The sequence below is a fragment of the Neolamprologus brichardi genome, chromosome 17 (genome assembly GCF_056152115.1).
Source record: "Neolamprologus brichardi isolate AB-2024 chromosome 17, ASM5615211v1, whole genome shotgun sequence".
Taxonomy (NCBI): Eukaryota; Metazoa; Chordata; class Actinopteri; order Cichliformes; family Cichlidae; genus Neolamprologus; species Neolamprologus brichardi.
Window position 1 is genome coordinate 32874161 of NC_142120.1, and position 19186 is coordinate 32893346.

Here is a 19186-nt window from a genome sequence, read left to right on the forward strand (position 1 = left end):
AGGCTTGGGTGCCTCAACTCTCACAATAAATCTTCTTTTTTTTGGTTCCGGGACTGGTTTTATTTGTTGTACTTGTCCACAATACCTTAAAGGCTGTGAAAATATTGTCGGACATAAACCGGTCCATGGCACAAAAAAGGTTGGGGATCGCTGCCTTAAGGGGCAATGTCCGTAACTGAAGCAAAATGTCTGACTTTAGCCAAACCTGAAGCTCAGAATGTAGAGTCCAAAACCAGTGGGTGACGTCACCAAGGCTACCTCCATGTTTAACACTGTCTATGTCCGAAACCAAGCAGTCTCAAATGTGGCTCACAGGGCTTATTTGGACACTACATAAATGACCTCTTTATTTGAAACTCTGACTATGTTTAATTGGAACATCCCCCATTGTAACAGTATACATATGAGAGAAAACTAAGATGTGGAATGATATATTAATGGTATGAAATACTAACATCCGTACAGGGATGATAAGTTAATGAATAAGCATTATGTTATCTTAATGAGGTAGCATGATTGGTATCTTGGTAAACCACAATTTTAGAAGTGAGTCCTTCAAATTATTAGTCACACAGTTGCTAGACTTTCACCTTTAGATAAATTGCCCACTTGGTGGGGAAAAAACGGGATTCAGTGGCAGATTAAACAAAAGTTGAGTCCAAAATCAAACCTTCTGACTATTTATGTGCAATTTACATCAAAATGTATCTAATCATTTTCCAGCAAGAGGAAATTGCACCAGTCTCGTCATTGTCTTTTAACTTCCTGTCTGTCAGACATGGGCTTGTTTTTGATTGTGCGCTCTGATATCGACTGCATATCAACAGCTTTTATCAAATGTCTTTGTGTAACACAAAGGACTGACAAGACATTTTTTATAGCAGTCTGAAAAAACATCTGCTGGCATTTAGCATCTCCACAGTAATTAGATCAACACTCCACCACAGCTGGGATCAGCTGGTCGTGTCAGGTGTTGATAGTGGTGTTATTGTTATTAGCTAGTTGGTGGGTGTTCAGATTGCACATTAATACAATATTTTTCATTTTTCATACTAGAGATGGGTTTCTCTATTACACACAGTTTAGTTGGCTCATAATTGTGTACCCGTTTCCATGGTAATAGATGTATTATTCAGCACAGAAATAGGTAAAACCACACATATGTACAGACAGAAGTGTTAATATCCAGCAGAAATGTCACCTTTCTGATTTCCCAGTCCCGATTTACTAATAAAAGTATAATGTAAAGATAAAACTGACCTTTTTTTCCACGTTAAATCGGTCAAACGTTGACTCTGCTTTTCCACTCTGGGAACAACAAACACTCTGAGATCAAAATAGAAGCTTCAATTGTGGCCCAATTACCTCATTATAGAGGACTTACATGCAATGCCCTCACTGTTGGATTTAATTAAGGTTGTTTGTCTGTTATATTGTAGTATATTAGCAGTTACATTCTTTTTTAAGGCTAAACTACACAAACGCCTTAAATGACACATTCACGTGATATGGTACACTTGTGTAGACTCATTTAGCAGTCTAGCTGAGAAGGACAGCATTACATAACCAGGTCTAGGACTGCAGCAGGCCCATATGGCACTCCTCCATGATCACACGGAGATGACGGTCCCAGCTAGGCCTAGCTTGCAGGATTTACACAGTAGGCAACAAGCCAACTGAATTTGATTCGCATTAGCCTACAAGCCTGTCTTGAAAGATAAATGCAACTACAGTGAGCTGAGCCTTCCTCTGCTGCTGTCAGTTGTGAGATTTTGTTTTTGTGAGTCATTTGTCCAAAAACAAATTTCGGCTCTCACTCTAACCCCACCCTGAGCCTTTTTGGCAGTGTTTCATTAGTACGTGTTTCCACCACTGCTGTGCTGGAGCACTAGTGGACTGCTTGTATGTGAGTGCACCACAGCTGCCCCCACAGTCGAAAAAAAAAAAAAAGAAGGTCCATATGGCAGAGCGGCATTTGGCAATGAAAGGCAGTGCTGCCCAATTTAAGAATTCACATATGGTATTTCTTTGATCCCAGGCAGTTCAGCCTAGAGTGGCGAGCCCGAACAAGATAACAGCTCTAAAGCCTGTTGAAGTTAATCACTTGGATATGCCTGTAATGCAGTTCAACCTGGGAATGACAGAAAGGTGGATCAACCTTTCTTATACTAACCTTTTATATATGCATCATTTTGTCTTGGTAGCTAAATGCACAGAAACAGTCATTATGAATCTCTAACATTTCATATCTGAATCACAGAAATACAAAAGCAAGGTGATTTTGTAAAGCCTACCACAACTTATATTTTAAACATTTATTGCGATGCTTGTGGACAGTGGACATTGGTTTTACATATATGATGTAATAAAACGTGTTTTCAAAGATTTCTTTTTTCATTACAGTTATACCAAAGGGGAGCTGGACATCGCCTACATAACATCACGGATCATAGGTAAATGTATTTCTAGCGAATGGGCATTTTATATACGCATGTCTGTAGATAGATGAACTTTAACAATGTTACTTGGACTGTTTTCCAGTTTCTTGATTGAGCAGCAATGTGCCCTTTAAAAGGCAAAGTCAGTCAGACATTTGTCACTCGAGGGCTTTATATCCCATGGTAGTCATGCTGGAGTGTAGAGCTACTCAGCTCACCTTTTTGCAATCCTGTACTCCACAGTGGGTAAAAATACAGTTATGTAGAAATGTAAAGTTTTCACAGAACCCCTCTGTAGTCCTGTGAAAAACTAAGCACACTCTTACTGCTTCCATAGGAATTAAGACAGTAAGTAGCAGCCATGTACTTCTCGTGTGAGCACCTCCGTAAAAGTGGAATTTGTGATCAGTTTGATGGTCTGGTGTGTTTTAACACAATACCACAGTCTTCCCAGGAGGGGGGGTCACAGAAAATTCACTCCAGGCTCAGACTGTACAATTCTCAGAGTTATATTTTGGATTCTACAGGTCTCGGTTAGCATGTTAAAGCTCATGACAATTATAAGACGACTGACACTCAATGAAAAAAACTCTTTGAATGAACATAAAAAAAATAATGGACAGGATTTCCACGTGATTAAATTGCTTTATTCTAGCGTTATGCAATTCTGTTATTCCAATGTGTAACGTACTAGAGTTGGACCAATTTAATTAATTAATGATGAATCAACTTATTTACTGGAGTCGAGTCCATCATAATGTTATTGATTCATTGATCCAATCCATGCAAATTATGTTAGTCCAACAAAAGTACTTAATGCTAATAGAAAGATATTTATTAACGTGGAAATCCTTTTTATGATTATTTTAAATTCAAGGAGTCAAGAAAAAGTAGGAAAGGTATGATTACAAGGTTTGATACAGAATTTTCTTTACGTTTTTGTCCTTGACAGGTAAAACCACAATAAATAGCAATGGCATACACATGGTGTGTGCTTTTCTTCTAACCCCAGTGATTTTCTTGTGGATTGAAATCTCGCGTGATCTCATGATATCGCGAATCCAGGCAACTAACCACTCTTACTTGATCGCATCATGTCATCTCAAGAAGAATTTCATGCAGGTTGTACAGGATTTAATTACATCAACCATAGAAACCTTAAAGAATAGTGGTGAATTAGGTAAAAGTATTCTAGAGTCAAGTGTGAGGCCATATCTGACATTTAATGCTTGGTTGAAATTGGGTCATACAACAGAAACAGCAATGTTCCTACGTAAACAAGCAAATCCACAAAATTATGGCTGAAATGTTATTGCTGCTAAAGGAGGTTCTACAAGCTGCTGAATTATAGGCTGTGCTTAGTTTTGAACGAGACTGTTTAGAGTTCTGTTAAAACGTTCTCTGTCATGAGTTTGTCTTAATTGCACTGTACATGTGAACATGTCAAACTTTGTTTTTTTCAGTGATGACCTATCCAGCTGAGTCGGTGCAGATTGGCTACCAGAACCATGTCGAAGACATCCGCTCTTTTCTTGACAGCCGGCATGCAGACCACTACACTGTTTTCAACCTATCACAGCGTAACTACCGTGGGGCCAAATTCTCCAACAGGGTGAGTGTGACTGCAGCCCATGGATCTCGATGAAGCTGTTACTCATGTAGTGGTTGCTCCACCTTTTTCGCACTCTTCATTTTATAAACATAGAAGGGAAATAGGAGGGCTTAATTACAGTTTTAGGCGTGATTGTTCCTTGATAGTCTCAAACCACCCAGAGAAAAGTTTCATTTTGCTTTTTTTATCAGGTCTGTAATTGCTGAGGATTCCGATTTCATTACCGGATCACTAATTGTATGGATTATTCATTTGATTCCTTATTGAACCTCTTATAGGTTCTCATTGGGTTCTCAATGGCTCTGCTTTGAGAGTTACCACCATCACTAAGCAGAAAATCAACCGCATTACATTCAGGCAAATTAATTGCATGCTGTGTGGTGAAATGTTTGTGCGCATTGCAGGTATTTTCTCTCTTTGTTGTAATCAGTGTTAATTTTGTGGTAATACAATATTACATAGAATATTTTGCATAAAGGTAATGCAGTACGTTACTTTAATATTTCAAGGTTTTCAGTAAAATGACCTAAAATGCATTGTCTCATGAGTCTACTTTAGAATCATGAACGGGTAGAAATGAAGACTGCAGCATGACAGGCCATCAGTTTGTTACCTGTGGAAGTTCAGGGTCTGGCTACTTGGCTGGGGTCAGCAGTTGCTCACTTTTAACATCAGCCTGGATTCTTAGCTGCCTTAGTGTTAACATGCTTTCTGTGCAGGTACTTAAAAAGAGCTGAAGTTGTTTTGGCACCACAATCCAGATGTTTCTGTCCTGAATGCAGTTGGCCATTACCATCGAGCTCTTGTCCTTTTGTGTGATAAAAATAAAATGAATGTCCATATCAACGCTTTAGACTGCACCGCAGTTTTTCTCCTCCAGCACAAAAACTGATATCAGCACAAGTGCAAGAGGAACCGATAAGCAGAATCAATAGGCATAAGTAGATAAACAATTTCATTGAACTACTGTGAACCAACTCTCTACAACAGCCAGTACTTGAGTCCTATTCCTAGTCATTAGCTTAATGCTAAAAAAGTACATTTTTTCTTTCTTTTTTTAAACTTGAGAATAATTTTTTGAGTTTCATAAAATTGTTGTTCAAACAGTATATGAAGTATCCAGTGTCATCAGCTGGTTTGTGTATAACCCGTCAATTTGGCAGTCACCATTTGGTTTTTTAGAAGCCAGAACTGACTACATTTCGACAAGAAGGTGAAAAGTTTCTACAAACTAGATGGCTAACAAAACCAGAGCATGGCTGCATCACACATGACATCAGTACTTGCTAATTTGTGCTAACACATAAATAAATGGTAGAATTTTACTCTTACCAAAAAAACAAAACAAAACAGGACCAAAGACTTCTTGGATAGTTTTTTTTTAAAATATACAATTAATCCTGCAACAAGTTGAATAATTACTCAAAAAAAATCTCACAAAACACAAAACTTCAAACACCTTTGAGAAATCCAGTGTAATGATGCAAATTAGCTGATGCAAGGCCTAATAAGCAGCTAGCAGCGATCAACCTCATCTGGCTGTTCCTGAAACTGAAGTTTTTGGTATTTCAGCAGTCATTTCATTATTCAGAATTTAATTTGTGGGCTTCCAATCCCAGTGTTACAGCTAAATTACCACATTTGGAAATATAAAACTCCAAACACTCAGTTTATTGTATCTTATTTTGCTTTTATGGTTATGCATATCTTTCAGTATCGGGACATTTCCGCAGCTAGGTTTCCTATTACTGCATAGAAGGCACGTGTGGGAGCTAAGGAGTCAGGCTTGTTAGGAGTCATGCTTTGTTGTTAACATGGTGAAGCTGGCCCCCTGTCTGCATTGTGAAGTCACTGTATCTTTAGCAGATGACTCATCATGGCAACTGGTCTGTTGTGTTGCTCTGCTGCTGCAGTGCTGTTACTAACTTCCACCACTCCCCTTTCCTCTCCTCTGTTCCTTTTTTCCCCAACCCTTTCCTGCCCTTTTATCTCTCTGATCTGCCTCCTTTCTGTCTTTTTACTGGAATCCCTTTCCTTCTCCCTCCTTTTATTCCTGGCATCTACTTCAATACAGGTTTCAGAGTGTAATTGGCCTTCACGCCAAGCACCCAGCCTCCACAACCTGTTTGCCGTGTGCAAAAACATGTACAACTGGCTGAAACAGAATCCCAAGAACGTCTGTGTAATCACATGCTCGGTAAGGAGATGCACATACATTAGCCCTATATTAAATTCTTCATCCTCCTTTGTATAGTTGAATTTATTAAGGATTCATATGAAATTATTACTAATCATTCTCCCATGAAAAACAAGTACATAGTGAGGTACTTTTGATTGTTATGTAAAGGGACTTGTTTTTGTTGGTCTCACAACACATCACATAATTTTTGAGCTGTTTGATGTCCTGTGACCCACTTTTGAATTGAAGCAGAGAGTCTGAAATAGACCGAATCATATTTAGTGTCAGAATCTTTTTGTTCCCCTTCCAAAACATTTTGCTTAACAATGATATTGGCATCATTGATTACATGTCAACTTTGCTTTCACATCAAATGAAGTGCTTCCAAGACACGGATCTCTAAAGTCTGAAGTTGTTAAATGCTACAACAACTGCTCAACAGCTTTCCAAACATGACTCACCTTCTTTTTCCACATCTACATAAATTGTTGGGTCTGTGTTTCCACAAGTCCCGCTGGTTTAGAGACTTATTCATCATGAAGAAAACAAGACAGTCAGCGATCGATCGATTTACTAGGGAGGCCTCGTTGGTATCTACCACAAAAATGACCCCAACGATGGCCTCCGCTTGCTGCCTTTTATTGGGAAAACAGTTCACACAATACACATCACAGCAATAGCACTGCCCACGTAAACCCCCCAAATGGTTCTAAGGCAAGGCACTGTATGTATATGTGTGTGTGTGTGTAAACATCTGTATGCAGGTAAGAATGTGTGTGTGTGTGTGTGTGTGTAAGAATGTGTGTGTGTGACCTCCTGCTGACCAAAAGGGTCATAAAAGCAGGAAGCAACATCACAAGAAACAGATCTTCCAGATAGGATGTATCTGCAATAAAACACTACATCCCCCCCAGAACCTCGAGAGGCTGGGGAGGGGGATAAAAGAATTCCTTTCATCACAGAGTTAAAACAATGTAGAGATGGTAAGCATAAAAATGACAACATTTAACAATTCACTTTAACATAAATCAAAACAGTTTTGCAAAAGGGATCATTCTTCCAGATAAAGGCTATGTTACCACCCAGATCAGAAATCTTCTCTTCCTCTTCAACGGCTGTTGCCAATCCTTGATGCTGGAGTAACAGTTTTTTTTTCTCCAAATACATTCCCGCTCGGAGCTCTTCAGACTGCTCTTGTGGTCTCTATTAATCAGCCGTGTGAGCTTCTTCACTGCTGTTACTTAGCAGGTGGTACTGAAATGAAAATGAAAAGCAAAGGATAAGAATATTTCATTTTTGCATCTTGGTCTGTGATGTTCAGTAAAAATGATAGAAGTCATCTTATTATGCTTATTGCAGAATGGTGTATTCTTTGGTGTCCTATTTAGGCTTATTGGATGAAAGGCACTTTTAGTGCGTGGATCATGACACTTTAGCAATATCAGCCACTTGCATTAGACACATTTGGGAATTCAACCATTTCTGACTTTTTCAATAGAAACTGAGTTTCTGTTTATTGGAATTCAGTGACATGACTACTATAGACTGGCATGTGCTGGGGCATGTTATTACCAAGTCATTGTAGGTTTGGCTTTGCCTTGGCAAACTGCTTCTTCTTGCATAATCTTCACAAAACACTTCCTTTTTTAAAAAAAGCTGTGTTTTCACCTCAGTTAACAACAGTGTTACAGTATCCATGTAACCTGAAATGAACTCAGAGTCAGTTCATATGTATGAATAGACTCATAGAAAAATAATACGTGTGTTTATTCAAAAGAAAAAATTCCCAGTGGCTCAAATTGCAGTTATGATAAGATGTACATGTAATTTTATCTTTGTTTTGGGTTTTCAGGATGGTCGTGCTCCTTCAGGTGTTTTGGTCTGTGCCATGTTCTGCTTCTGCCACCTCTTCAATAATCCAGTTCCTGCCATGCAGCTGCTCAGCGCCAAAAGACCAGGTTCTGGCCTCTGGCCTTCACACCGCAGGTTTGCATCAGTGAACATGGGGATGTGAATGTGACAGAAAGAGAAGAAGAAAAGTGGGAGCCTTGTGCTCGGTTGTCGTCCTTTGGTTCTGCTGATGTTACATTCTTCAATGTCTACTAAATCTGCAGTCTATTTTTCATAGATAATGAACATTTACCACTTCTAATAAAGAATCACATATTAAATGAGGTCAAAACACATTCACAGTTTCAGATCATATGCTGTTACAGGCATAACGTGTTGAAATATACATACAGCCATCACTGAAGCCAACAGTTATTAGTTGTCTCAGCTTAAAAATAAACTCTTGATTGCTGGGCAAGAAGAACCACAAGTCTGCCTGTCATACATGTAGAAGTTAACAGTCGATGGTTGTGCAAGCGTCTCCTCATAAATGACATTTATTGCATCATTCAGAGTACTGAAAATTGAAAACTGCTGTTTTTGTTTTCTCTGCCTGCAGGTACATAGGCTATGTATGTAGCATGGTATCAGAGAAGCCTAGCCTACCCCACTCCAAGCCCTTGGTGATCAAGGCCCTCACTATGAGTCCCATCCCCTGTTTCAACAAGCAGCGTAGTGGCTGTCGACCTTTCTGTGACGTTCTCATTGGAGAGACGAAGATCTTCACCACTGCACAGGAGTATGAAAGGATGAGGTAAATAACATTAGCGAGATTAATAAAAAATTTGACAGCATCGAACGGCAGAGAGCACGGTAGCGTTGCAGTTCTGTATTGGAATAGAATAACTACAAATGTCTCAGAGATTTTATGCTGAGTATGATATGAATGAAAGTATAATCAAAGCGTCATTATACCCCCTTCCTTTTTCTCACTCTGTAACACTTTCTCTCAATTACACTTTGCTGCACCTTCTCTGCACGCCTAGAGAGCACAGGGTCCAGGACGGGAAGGTAGTTTTCCCTCTGGGTGTAAGCGTACAAGGAGATGTTGTGGTTTCAGTCTACCACATGAGGTCAACCATTGGAGGACGACTGCAGGCCAAGGTACGCTTCTGATTAGTCTGCTTTATAAGATAAAATGTCGATAAAATCAACATCTCAATCAAACTAGCAAGCAGCAAACTCCAACTAAGTCACAGTGACAGTATTGGAACGATTGTGGTGATAAGATCATGCTAAGGTATAAGCCATTGCAGAGTTTCAGGTAGCTTGTTGTGTCTCATTGTTACATTGTTTAAGACAAGAAGAAGCTGGATGAAGGTTTTTGACTTAATGATTTACTTCATTTATAGAAATATGCAGATTTACTCACTCATGACTGCTGCAAGAAGCATTTATGCACTATTTATGCTATTTTTGCTTTAGTTTGGTCTAGGTGTTTCATCTGGGTATAATTGTCTTTCAGTAATCTTATGACAGATTATTGGCACATAGGTGTACATTACCATGCGTTGCATTATAATAATATGTGCATATGTAGCTTAATGACTTCATTATTTTGCTATATAGCACATTAGTACTAAAACCTAGATGAATAGTACAAAATAATTAAAATCCAATCAGCTAAAATGGTTAAAGTGGGCTTGAACATTTTTCCTTTTATTTTGTTTCTTTTACTGGATTTTCTTAACTCACCTGCTTGTATTTTATTACATGACAAAGATTTGTCACATGCAAAACTTGAACATAATACCTAAAAACATTGCAGAACAACAGGTAAGGGGTAACTGACTGCAGGAGAGTGTTGATAAAATATAATGTAACCAACATTTATCTTTGTTCCTGCTTGTGTTAGGTATCCAACACACAGATCTTCCAGATTCAGTTCCACACTGGCTTCATCGCTCCTGGAACCACTATGTTAAAGTTTAACAAGTAAGGAAAATCTCTTGCAAAAATCTGGGAATTCTGGTTTGTTACTATAAAAAATAATATTGCTAGACTTCCACTCTGTTGACTGTTTTACCTTCTCAATTTTCTTTCTCACACATATTGATTTTCCTCTCAGACCAGAGCTCGATGCCTGTGACTCTCCAGAGAAATATCCCCAGCTCTTCCATGTGATATTGGACGTGGAGGTGGAAGGGGTGGACAAACAGAAAGACCTGACACCACCATGGGAACAGTTTCCTTGTAAAGACTTGAGCCCAAATGTGCTCTTCTCTGGCCACCAGGAACATCAGGATGCACTGGCGATTGCTGGTAAAAATGGGAGGGTTTCACTGGGGCAACAACTGGTGTTCAGTCTATAAAATACGACACATTAAGTTTTCCTTTTTTAAAAACTCAAATCAGATGTTAAGTTTAGAATCAAACATTTACTGCTTTGTTTAATCTGTTGTCAGATTTTACTACCAACATAATTAAATTTACGCAAAAATTTCCCTGTTGTGGGATCAATAAAGTCTCATCTTATCTTATCTTATCTAAACTAAAAATCTTTAGCTAAGAACTGAAAATGCTAAAGCAAAAATGGGTTAGCTGCTAGCAAATTAGCAGTTAGCTTGACTAACAAGCAATGTGGAATTTTGTATTGAAAATGTTTTTAGTTAGCATTTTTGCTTGCTTGTTTTATTAGCCTTTACAATTTGTAATCATACCTTTACCTAAAACCAATCATAATGCTACATTAACCTTAATAACAAACTCTAACCCCAAACCTGGATTGACTTTACGTAAGTTTACCTGGTACCAAAATAAAGATTAGGCAAAAGAACTTGCTACTAATTTTTTTTTACGACTTATTTTAATATTTATGAACCAGTCAGCACGACATTAAAGCCATTTGCCTAATATTGTGAAGATCTCCCCCACCTCATCATACGGATGTTTGGAAATATTTCCAGTATCAATGTTAGTGGTTTTATTGTTGTGGCTAATCAATTTACATTAACACATAGTCATAAAAACTAATGTGACTCATTTTTGTCCCTGCAAGATGAGATGGAGGGCTTGGATCTTGAGGGTAAGACAGTAGAGGAGATCACAGACCTGCTAGAGGAACTATACAGTGAGTGTAGTTACCCAGGGTTTGCTTCAATTCACTCATGCTCTACCCAGGAAGAATTTTTGTTATTGGAAAATCCATTTGGTGGTTTCCAACTGTGATTTGCATTGATTGAATTGAAATTTAGCCCATTCTTGTAGCCCATGATGTATCATTTTGGTAGAAATATTTTGTCCTGTCTCTTGTATAAACACCAGTCTTTTAACACAATTTCCATAACATGTATGCCAGCATTTTATTTCCTGGGCATACAGAGACATGTTTTTAAGGTTTTTGTTTATGGATATGGAGAACTAGAGGGGAAAACTCATAGTCCCAAAAGGAAATAAAGGGAAAACGTGTCTGGGGAGTAAACAAATCCAACGTTAAAATGTTCTACCAAAGTGAAATATTGCTTTTGATTTATACAGCTGTTTAATCCCATGCTGTACAAGCTTCTTATTTTTTTTATCATATTCTTTTATGTTGAAATTTATCACATTTAAGACGTTTTCTCCAACTAGCAACTACTAGCTAGAATTTATTTGCAGACTGTGTGTATGTTTGCAACCTCGTAGCACAAATAGCTGTTCTGGCTGTAGAAGCAATGACCTGCGTAGTTTACCATCATCCTCTGCTTCACTCTTGTCCCTTTATATCTGAACCTCAAATTAATTCCCTTTGTCTGCTTTGTTATCTCTTCAGTCATTGCTTTGTTCGTGATTGATGTGTCTTTCTCATGACACTCTTTTCTGTTTTTCCCATCTCATCATTTTCAGAGCCAAGTCGGTCCCACGGAGGTCCAGACGGTCGGGTACGTGGCGAGGAGAGCGAGCCGTCGGATGATGAAATGCTTTCTCTCTCCAGCCAGCAAAGCAATGCCAGTGCAGCCCATCAGAAACCTGACCTCCCAGCTCCCACTTCTGCCACCCCTGCTCCCGCCGAGGAAGTCGATCTTCTCGGCCTCGATGGTGACGAGGTCAACCGCCCGTCATCTAAGCCCCCATCTACAGCAGCTGCAACCACTGACCTCCTAGGGGACTTGTTCGGGGGCCCACCTCAGTCAACCAGCGGGCCTCCATCTGCCCAGTCCACTCCACACAAAGTCGCCCCCAACACTGCCTCACCATGCCCCTCACCTGCCCCACCAGGTGAGAAGTTTGAAAAAGCATTTCCTTTTAGGTCCAACCTAAAACTAGACTTCAAATAGGCACAATTACTCTTGCAATTTAGCATAAGACAATAACACTGGTGGATGGTTCTCCTCAGCATTTGATCCTTTTGGGACGGGTCCGATGCCTAAACCTCAGGACGTGATGGGTTCATTCCTCGGACCAGGTAAAGTGGGGCAGCCAGACCCTTTCCTGCATGCTGCTCGCTCACCATCACCCACCCTGCAACCTACAAGCCTCGGTAAGGCATGCTCCTTGCTGCTCTGCTGAACATTTTCCCAAACTATTATTTTAGGTGCACTTAAAGCATTTCAAGAGCCTGAACCAAATTAGGGTAAGGCATGTTTTCAGATATTTGCAAGATGCCTCTACGATAATTTCCCTTCATCTGTGCGTCTATTTAAACTGACACCCAAACCCGACTGCTGAGTATATATCCATTTTTAGCTTTTCTCTGTGCTTACTCACACATTTTTGTTGTTTTGCTCATGTAATGTATGATTTGTAATTCACGAGTTTGCATGCTGTATGTGAAGTGTTTGCAGGTCATCTCATTGCCACTCCATACGGATTGCACAGCTTGATTTTTCAACTCCAGCACAAGCTCCTACTAGTAATTTTTTCCTCAGCTCACAGTCAGTATTTTCAACTTTAAACATGGCAAAACAGTTTTTCTTAACTTCAGGTTTACACTTTTTTATACTTTGAGGATTTAGGGCATGATGCGTGCATGAAGAAGATCCTTCTGGCTTCAGTCTTCTGTGGACAATTTTTAGTTAGCAACTATAAAATTTGTTTCCACATCCATTAAACAACAGCTCTCGGAAGCTCAGTTCTGTTGTTATTTTATTTGGCTTAATGTTTTTGTGTCCTTCAATTCCCATTTTCCGTGTGCTCCGCCCGTGACCGATGGTTATGTGCTTCAACAGGTCGGAGTTCCCCCGTCCCACCCACCACCCCTACTGTCAACATTCAGCAGCAAAACGCCATGGGAGCATGGGACTGGAACAGACCTGCTACCACAAGCACAGGTTCTCCCAAGCACACAGCCACACATACATACAAGCAGATACCACACTGTTTGTAAAACACGTTGGCATCAGTGTCGTTTATTTTTCCTGCTTTGCTGTTGGCCGATTCATTCAGGAGGTTTTGGTATGGGCAGTCGGTCAGCCACTACCAGTCCCACTGGCTCAGTCCACAGCACCCCCACCCACCAAACCAAGCCAAACACTCTGGACCCATTCGCTGATATTGGCAACCTGGGGGGAAGCCTTGGAGGTGAGACGCTGGAAATGTTCCTAAGTTCTTAGTATTTTTGCTACTACCTCGCATGCCATAATCTCTGTCCTTTTGATCAGGAGGCTCTGGCTTCTCGAGCAAGCCCACCACCCCTACTGGAACGGCCCCTTCCTTCCCTCCAATGGGCTCCCCATCGAGGCCTCCGCCATCTCCCCAGCACACAGGAGCCTGGCAGCCCCACGCAGGAGGCACTTTCCCCTCGTGGCAGGCTGGTGGAAGTGGTGGAGGGTGGCAACCGCAAGGACAGGGTCCTGCTCCGCAGCCAAAGCCCAGCCCCAGCCACACTTCCATGCCCCACACATCGCCCCAGAATCGACCCAACTACAATGTTAGCTTCTCCGCAATGGGAGGAGGCTCACCCAGCGCAGGGGGAAAACCACAGGCTGGGATGGGTAAGCTCGACAGGCTCATTGTTACGCTCCAAATGTTGTGCCTGGTCAGTTGGGGTATATTTCACATAAAAGGACATTTTTCTTTTAAAACAAAATAGAGAATACACTTAACTTATATTTCAAAATATAAGGTTTAAAAATTTTACTAAGAATTGTGAGCATTTTGAAGGTTTTAAGTTTTTTTTGTTTGATTTTTGAAGTTAAACGTTTAACAAAATATCTGCAAACATTTAGAGGTAGCGCCGCATTTTTAATCCATTAAACCTTTCATGCTGTGCACACATACATTGTTCTTCAGCTCACCGTATAGTAATTAGTGCATTTGTTGCTTAACAAGTATGTATCCTGTCTTTGTGTTTGTCTGCCTCTTTGTCAGGTTCGAAGTCCAAACCCTCGGATGCCAACTTTGACGACCTGCTGTCTGCTCAGGGCTTTGCAGGGACCAAAGAGAAGAAAGGGCCCAGGACTATAGCAGAGATGAGGAAGGAGGAGATGGCCAAAGAAATGGACCCTGAGAAACTAAAGGCATGAGCTGTTTGTTTGAAACTAATGAAGTTGAACTAATAAGTTTTGGTTCATTGTGTCTGATTACAATTAGTTTTTGATGACATTTCGCTCGGTGGTGGTCGCCTGTTTATCCAGTGTAGCTCAACAGAAACAGTTCAGTGATTCCCAAAAGTAGGATAGTGTACTCAAAAACCTTTGGCTGTTAAACCTTTTCTGTTTATTTCAGAGTTAACGAAGCGTCCAATGTAGGTCTCCCATGACCAAATTTTGGTTCATCTAATTGCTCCTTTAAAAGCTTTTTTTAGATAAAACCAGAGCCAGAACTACTGAAAGCAGTTATGCTAATAATTGTTTCAAATCAGGTCCTCACTGGTTATTGGCTCCCCTCCTCTGCCTCCCTCTTCTGTGCCCTAGATTCTGGACTGGATAGAGGGGAAAGAGCGTAACATCCGTGCTCTGCTCTCCACCATGCACACTGTGCTTTGGGAAGGAGAGACACGCTGGAAGCCTGTGGGCATGGCTGACCTGGTTACTCCAGAGCAGGTCAAGAAGGTCTATCGCAAAGCAGTCCTGGTTGTTCACCCAGATAAGGTGAGACAGAATTTTATGCTTTCTGTATGGATGCAGTAATAGGAGACATATCCATATGTACAGAATAAATCAGCCGCAATAACGAGACATTCTTTACTTAAAAGCAACTGAAGGTAAAGTCAGATGAAAAAATAGTGACTGTCTTTATTTTCACTTTCTTCTCCTTATATCAGGCTTATAAGCAGGGGTGCACATAAGTGGTCTGCAGGTGCGCATTCGCTGTCAAAATAAAAGACGCGCACCAGACAAGAAGTTGCAACGCGTGTTTAGACACACACACACACACACACACACAGTAGTGTCTGTGTGTTCAAAGTGCTGGAGGATGAAGTTTTTGCATATATGATGTTGCAACAAGAAAACAACCAAACCAAACTAAAAGTATGTGTGAGCGTGTGAACAATATAATGAAATACAAAGAAGCTGAAGCTCTGCACTTTACTCTGTGAAGTGAAGAGTCTGTTAGCATCACTCTCAGACTCTTAAGCCAAGCCAGGCCACAGCTTCCCTTGTAATCCACTTAAAGATACAGCTATGCAGTACAGCAGCTACCATGTGGTCAGCTGAAGCATTAGGCCGGGCCTTTCCCACTGCGCCCACTAAAACAACGCGGCTTGGCTTAGAATTAAACATGTGATTCAAGTTATACCTGTAAACATCCATCCATACAGGGATATGTGTGTATTATAGAAAGAGTGGGGACCCGTATACTTCCTGACTCTCAGCACTGAAAGACAAGTTAGTGTCTTACCTGAATTTTCTGTAACAGTGAAATAATATAATGGTGACATAATGCTCGAGTAAAGCAAGCTGTGAATGAGAGACAAATGAAGTGGGAATCCCAAAAGGCCAACATGTCTCAAATATGCTTTACTTATGGGTTCATAACTGTTGTATTTTTCTCTCCTACTTTGTAGGCGACGGGACAACCATACGAACAATATGCCAAGATGATTTTCATGGAACTAAATGATGCCTGGTCAGAATTTGAGACCCAAGGACAAAAGCCTCTCTACTGAAAAAAGCGTAAGGGGACTTAAGGAGGAGGAGATGATGTCCCTGCTGATTCCATCATCTAACCCTTACAGTGTTACCACCTCTTGTCCGCATACTGCAGCCACACCCTGCAACATCTGCCTTTATACCCATGCTTTAACACGTGTCTCTCTTCTTGCAACAAAAACGCAGAACTTGAGTGATGACAGGCTATAGAACAGCCTCCCGTGCCCGGACTAGAAGCTCAGATGAACAGCTGACTCTCTGTAGCTCTAATATCCATACTGTATGTATGAACCATCCTATTCAAAAAAAATTGGACGTCAAAGAGACGGATCAAAACAAGGTGAGAGCTGTTGATCTGGAAAAAGAAACGCGCGAGAATAAACTGAGCAAACATTTGTCAGACTGCTCTTCGCGAGAGCTTTGAAGCATGAAGAAGTCTGTGAGGCACTACAAGCATTTAACAGCATTCAAGCCATTTTTTTTGTACTGTGAGCGAACACTGAATTCAAGATCAGTTCTGTCATATCAAATCCAGTTTTCACACTATTTAATGTCCCTATAAATAACAAACACAAACAGCAGCGTCAAGTTAAAATAGGCTGTTTGGAGGTGATTGGATTAGAAAATCTTGATCAGAGGTCGAGTTTCACCTTGAAGATGTCGTCTGCTGAGTGTAGCTGAGGAAACAAAATTAGTTTAAAAAAAAAAAACCAGTAACACAATAACTTGACTTGTTATGTGACATATATGATATCATGTGGAATGGTTTTGTTATGAAGAGGTTTAATACGAATTGGTGTGTCTGATATCCTGAAGCCTTGTGGGGAACTGGGGATTGTATGTTTTAGCATTAGCACATGTACAGTTCCTTACATGAAGCACCTTGAGGCCTCGCACACACTCACTCATATAATAATATATTTTTGCTTTACATCTCTGTGAAAGCACAAACTGATGAATCGAATCGGTGCAGCTCTCAAGGAAGGCAATCCATGAATTAATTTATTAAATCGCTTTGTTTGTCTTTAAAATAATGGTTCAAATTCAATCTGCTCGTGAGAAACAGTTCAGGACTTTGAGGCTGTTGTCTTAAAGACTTTTAACGTCTGTCAAACACAGTCGTCTGCCAAAACAGTAAAAACCACTGGCAGTTAAAGGAAATCTGATCACAGTGCAGCTCTCTGCTGGGAAACATCAGGCAGTTCATGAGAATGTGATGCCCTTAACACCACACCTATCCTTCAGACTCCCCAGATCCCCCACGTCTGATCAAGGATCCATGGGACGCACTCTAACAGATGCCTCCACACAACCAGAGGGCTCAAATAATTTGCCTCTGTCCCAGTGCCAGAGTTCGTAAGACACCCCAAAACATCCCATCTTGATGCTCTGATGAGTCAGAGCTGTTCTAGAGGGGAGCCTGCATTAAATTAGGGAGGTAGTTGTAAGGTTGAGACTGGGTGGAGTAATCTCTGAACCACAGAAGTGACACTAATGTGCTTAAACGCAAACCATCAAGAACGCAATAAGAGTTCTGTTTACTGTATATCACTGTTTCATGTCAGGCAGATCATACTGTGTTTCATCAAAACACTGATTTACAACAATTTACTGTTTATTGATTTGTTTTGTTTACTTTTTACTTCATTTGCTACACGTTTATTCATAATCAGCATAAAAGAATGGGGTATGCATTAGAAGTAGTGAACAGCAGTAGATGCTGCAGCTGATGTGTACTAGCCTAACACAAACATTTGCTGATTTTGGATGCATTTGGCCCCTTTTTACGTGCAATTATTCACAAAATCAGTTCTTAGTGCTAAAAGCGTTTCATCATTTTAGAGCAAAGTGGAGAAAACGATAAAATATGCAATAACTTGAGAGGCAATGATCAATTTCTTTCAAGCACATGAGGTTTTCACAAAACACTAATATGTTCCTACACGATCCCCAGAAACAGTTTAAGCTGTTTCAGGGTGAAACAGTTTAGGCTGTTTAGGTTTATTCTTCACACACAAATCGAGCCAAGTGTTTACCTTCTCATGCTCATGACCAGTTGAAGATCCTGACACTGTCTTCATGCTCTCTGATTTGCATAGTAAGGTCAAAGGTGATTTTCTGTTGGCATCATACTGTCTTTTCCCTTCACTGGATTTCATTCGTCCAGTTTGTTCATCTGCATTAAGGACGCTGACTGACTTCTGACCAGCGTAAGAGAATTATGTGAGGTGTGGTTTCATTAGCTGGCTGAGGACCCCGAAAGGATCCCAAAACAAGTGTTGACTGGGCCATCGAACAAGACTCCGGGTCTCAGGCTGAAAATACTGAACTTTAATCTGGAGGTGACTGCTTTCTTTGTTGTTTTACAAGATATGAGAAGTGTGTAGTATGTGTCTATGCTTTATTTACACTGAGGACCTACATGTGAAATAACCCTCATAGGCTCCCTCGCTGACTGAATCTGCGATCTTACAGCTATGTTAAAAAGCTAACCTCTATATTGTAGTCAGTGGATGTGTGTTGTTTGAACTTGTGGTATGTATGGAGGAGCTCAGAGTTGGATACAGAGTACTGTAAGTTATGTGTTTGCCTGTCTCCTGTTCAAATATTACTTAAGCTGTGTAAAAATTCTGTTCATGTTGTTCTTTTCAGTTCTGTTTACGGTTACAGGATGTACATAATGATCAAGTGCAGCGCACAGAAATAAACAGTAAACAGAAACCGGAGCAGGGTGAGCAGCATTCCTCAGTTTTTACGTCTCGCTTGGCCTTTGTCTTTGTAACCACTAGAGGGCTGCATTGTACAGCACATGAACTATATGTCATGATCAGTTGAGCTGAGAGTCCCAGTAAAAGGACGTGGTGCCACCCTCATGGGGTCTGTTTCTGAGAGTTTGGCCAGAAACATGCACATGAGGACCCTGCTGGTGGTGATGTGCTCCTCATATTCCTCGCCCAAAGGAGCAGATACCAGTCTCGCTGCAGTCGAGTCTCTTATAACTGCGTATCTTCTGGTTTTCCCTCCACACTCTTGATACTGTGCCTCGAGACACTGC

At 40.5% G+C, this 19186-nt stretch overlaps 1 protein-coding gene across 4 annotated transcripts in view; it reads left to right on the forward strand.

Moving 5' to 3' along the window:
• The window catches only part of dnajc6 (DnaJ (Hsp40) homolog, subfamily C, member 6), a 33431-nt gene extending 16784 nt beyond the window's left edge, over positions 1–16647 (forward strand). For 2 of the 4 annotated variants that reach the window (XM_006808141.3, XM_006808139.3), the window contains 16 exons: positions 2404–2453; positions 3902–4050; positions 6125–6247; positions 8082–8215; positions 8679–8873; positions 9106–9223; positions 9975–10054; positions 10188–10381; positions 11945–12316; positions 12435–12578; positions 13267–13368; positions 13484–13618; positions 13699–14031; positions 14408–14556; positions 14953–15129; positions 16047–16647. In XM_006808141.3, the coding sequence (XP_006808204.1) occupies positions 2404–2453; positions 3902–4050; positions 6125–6247; positions 8082–8215; positions 8679–8873; positions 9106–9223; positions 9975–10054; positions 10188–10381; positions 11945–12316; positions 12435–12578; positions 13267–13368; positions 13484–13618; positions 13699–14031; positions 14408–14556; positions 14953–15129; positions 16047–16148 (2557 nt within the window). In that variant the 3' untranslated portion in view covers positions 16149–16647. The remainder of the gene's footprint in view (positions 1–2403; positions 2454–3901; positions 4051–6124; positions 6248–8081; positions 8216–8678; positions 8874–9105; positions 9224–9974; positions 10055–10187; positions 10382–11944; positions 12317–12434; positions 12579–13266; positions 13369–13483; positions 13619–13698; positions 14032–14407; positions 14557–14952; positions 15130–16046) is intronic. The other 2 variants (XM_035915489.2, XM_006808140.3) reach the window with 2 other exon arrangements.
• Positions 16648–19186: the final 2539 nt, after the last annotated feature.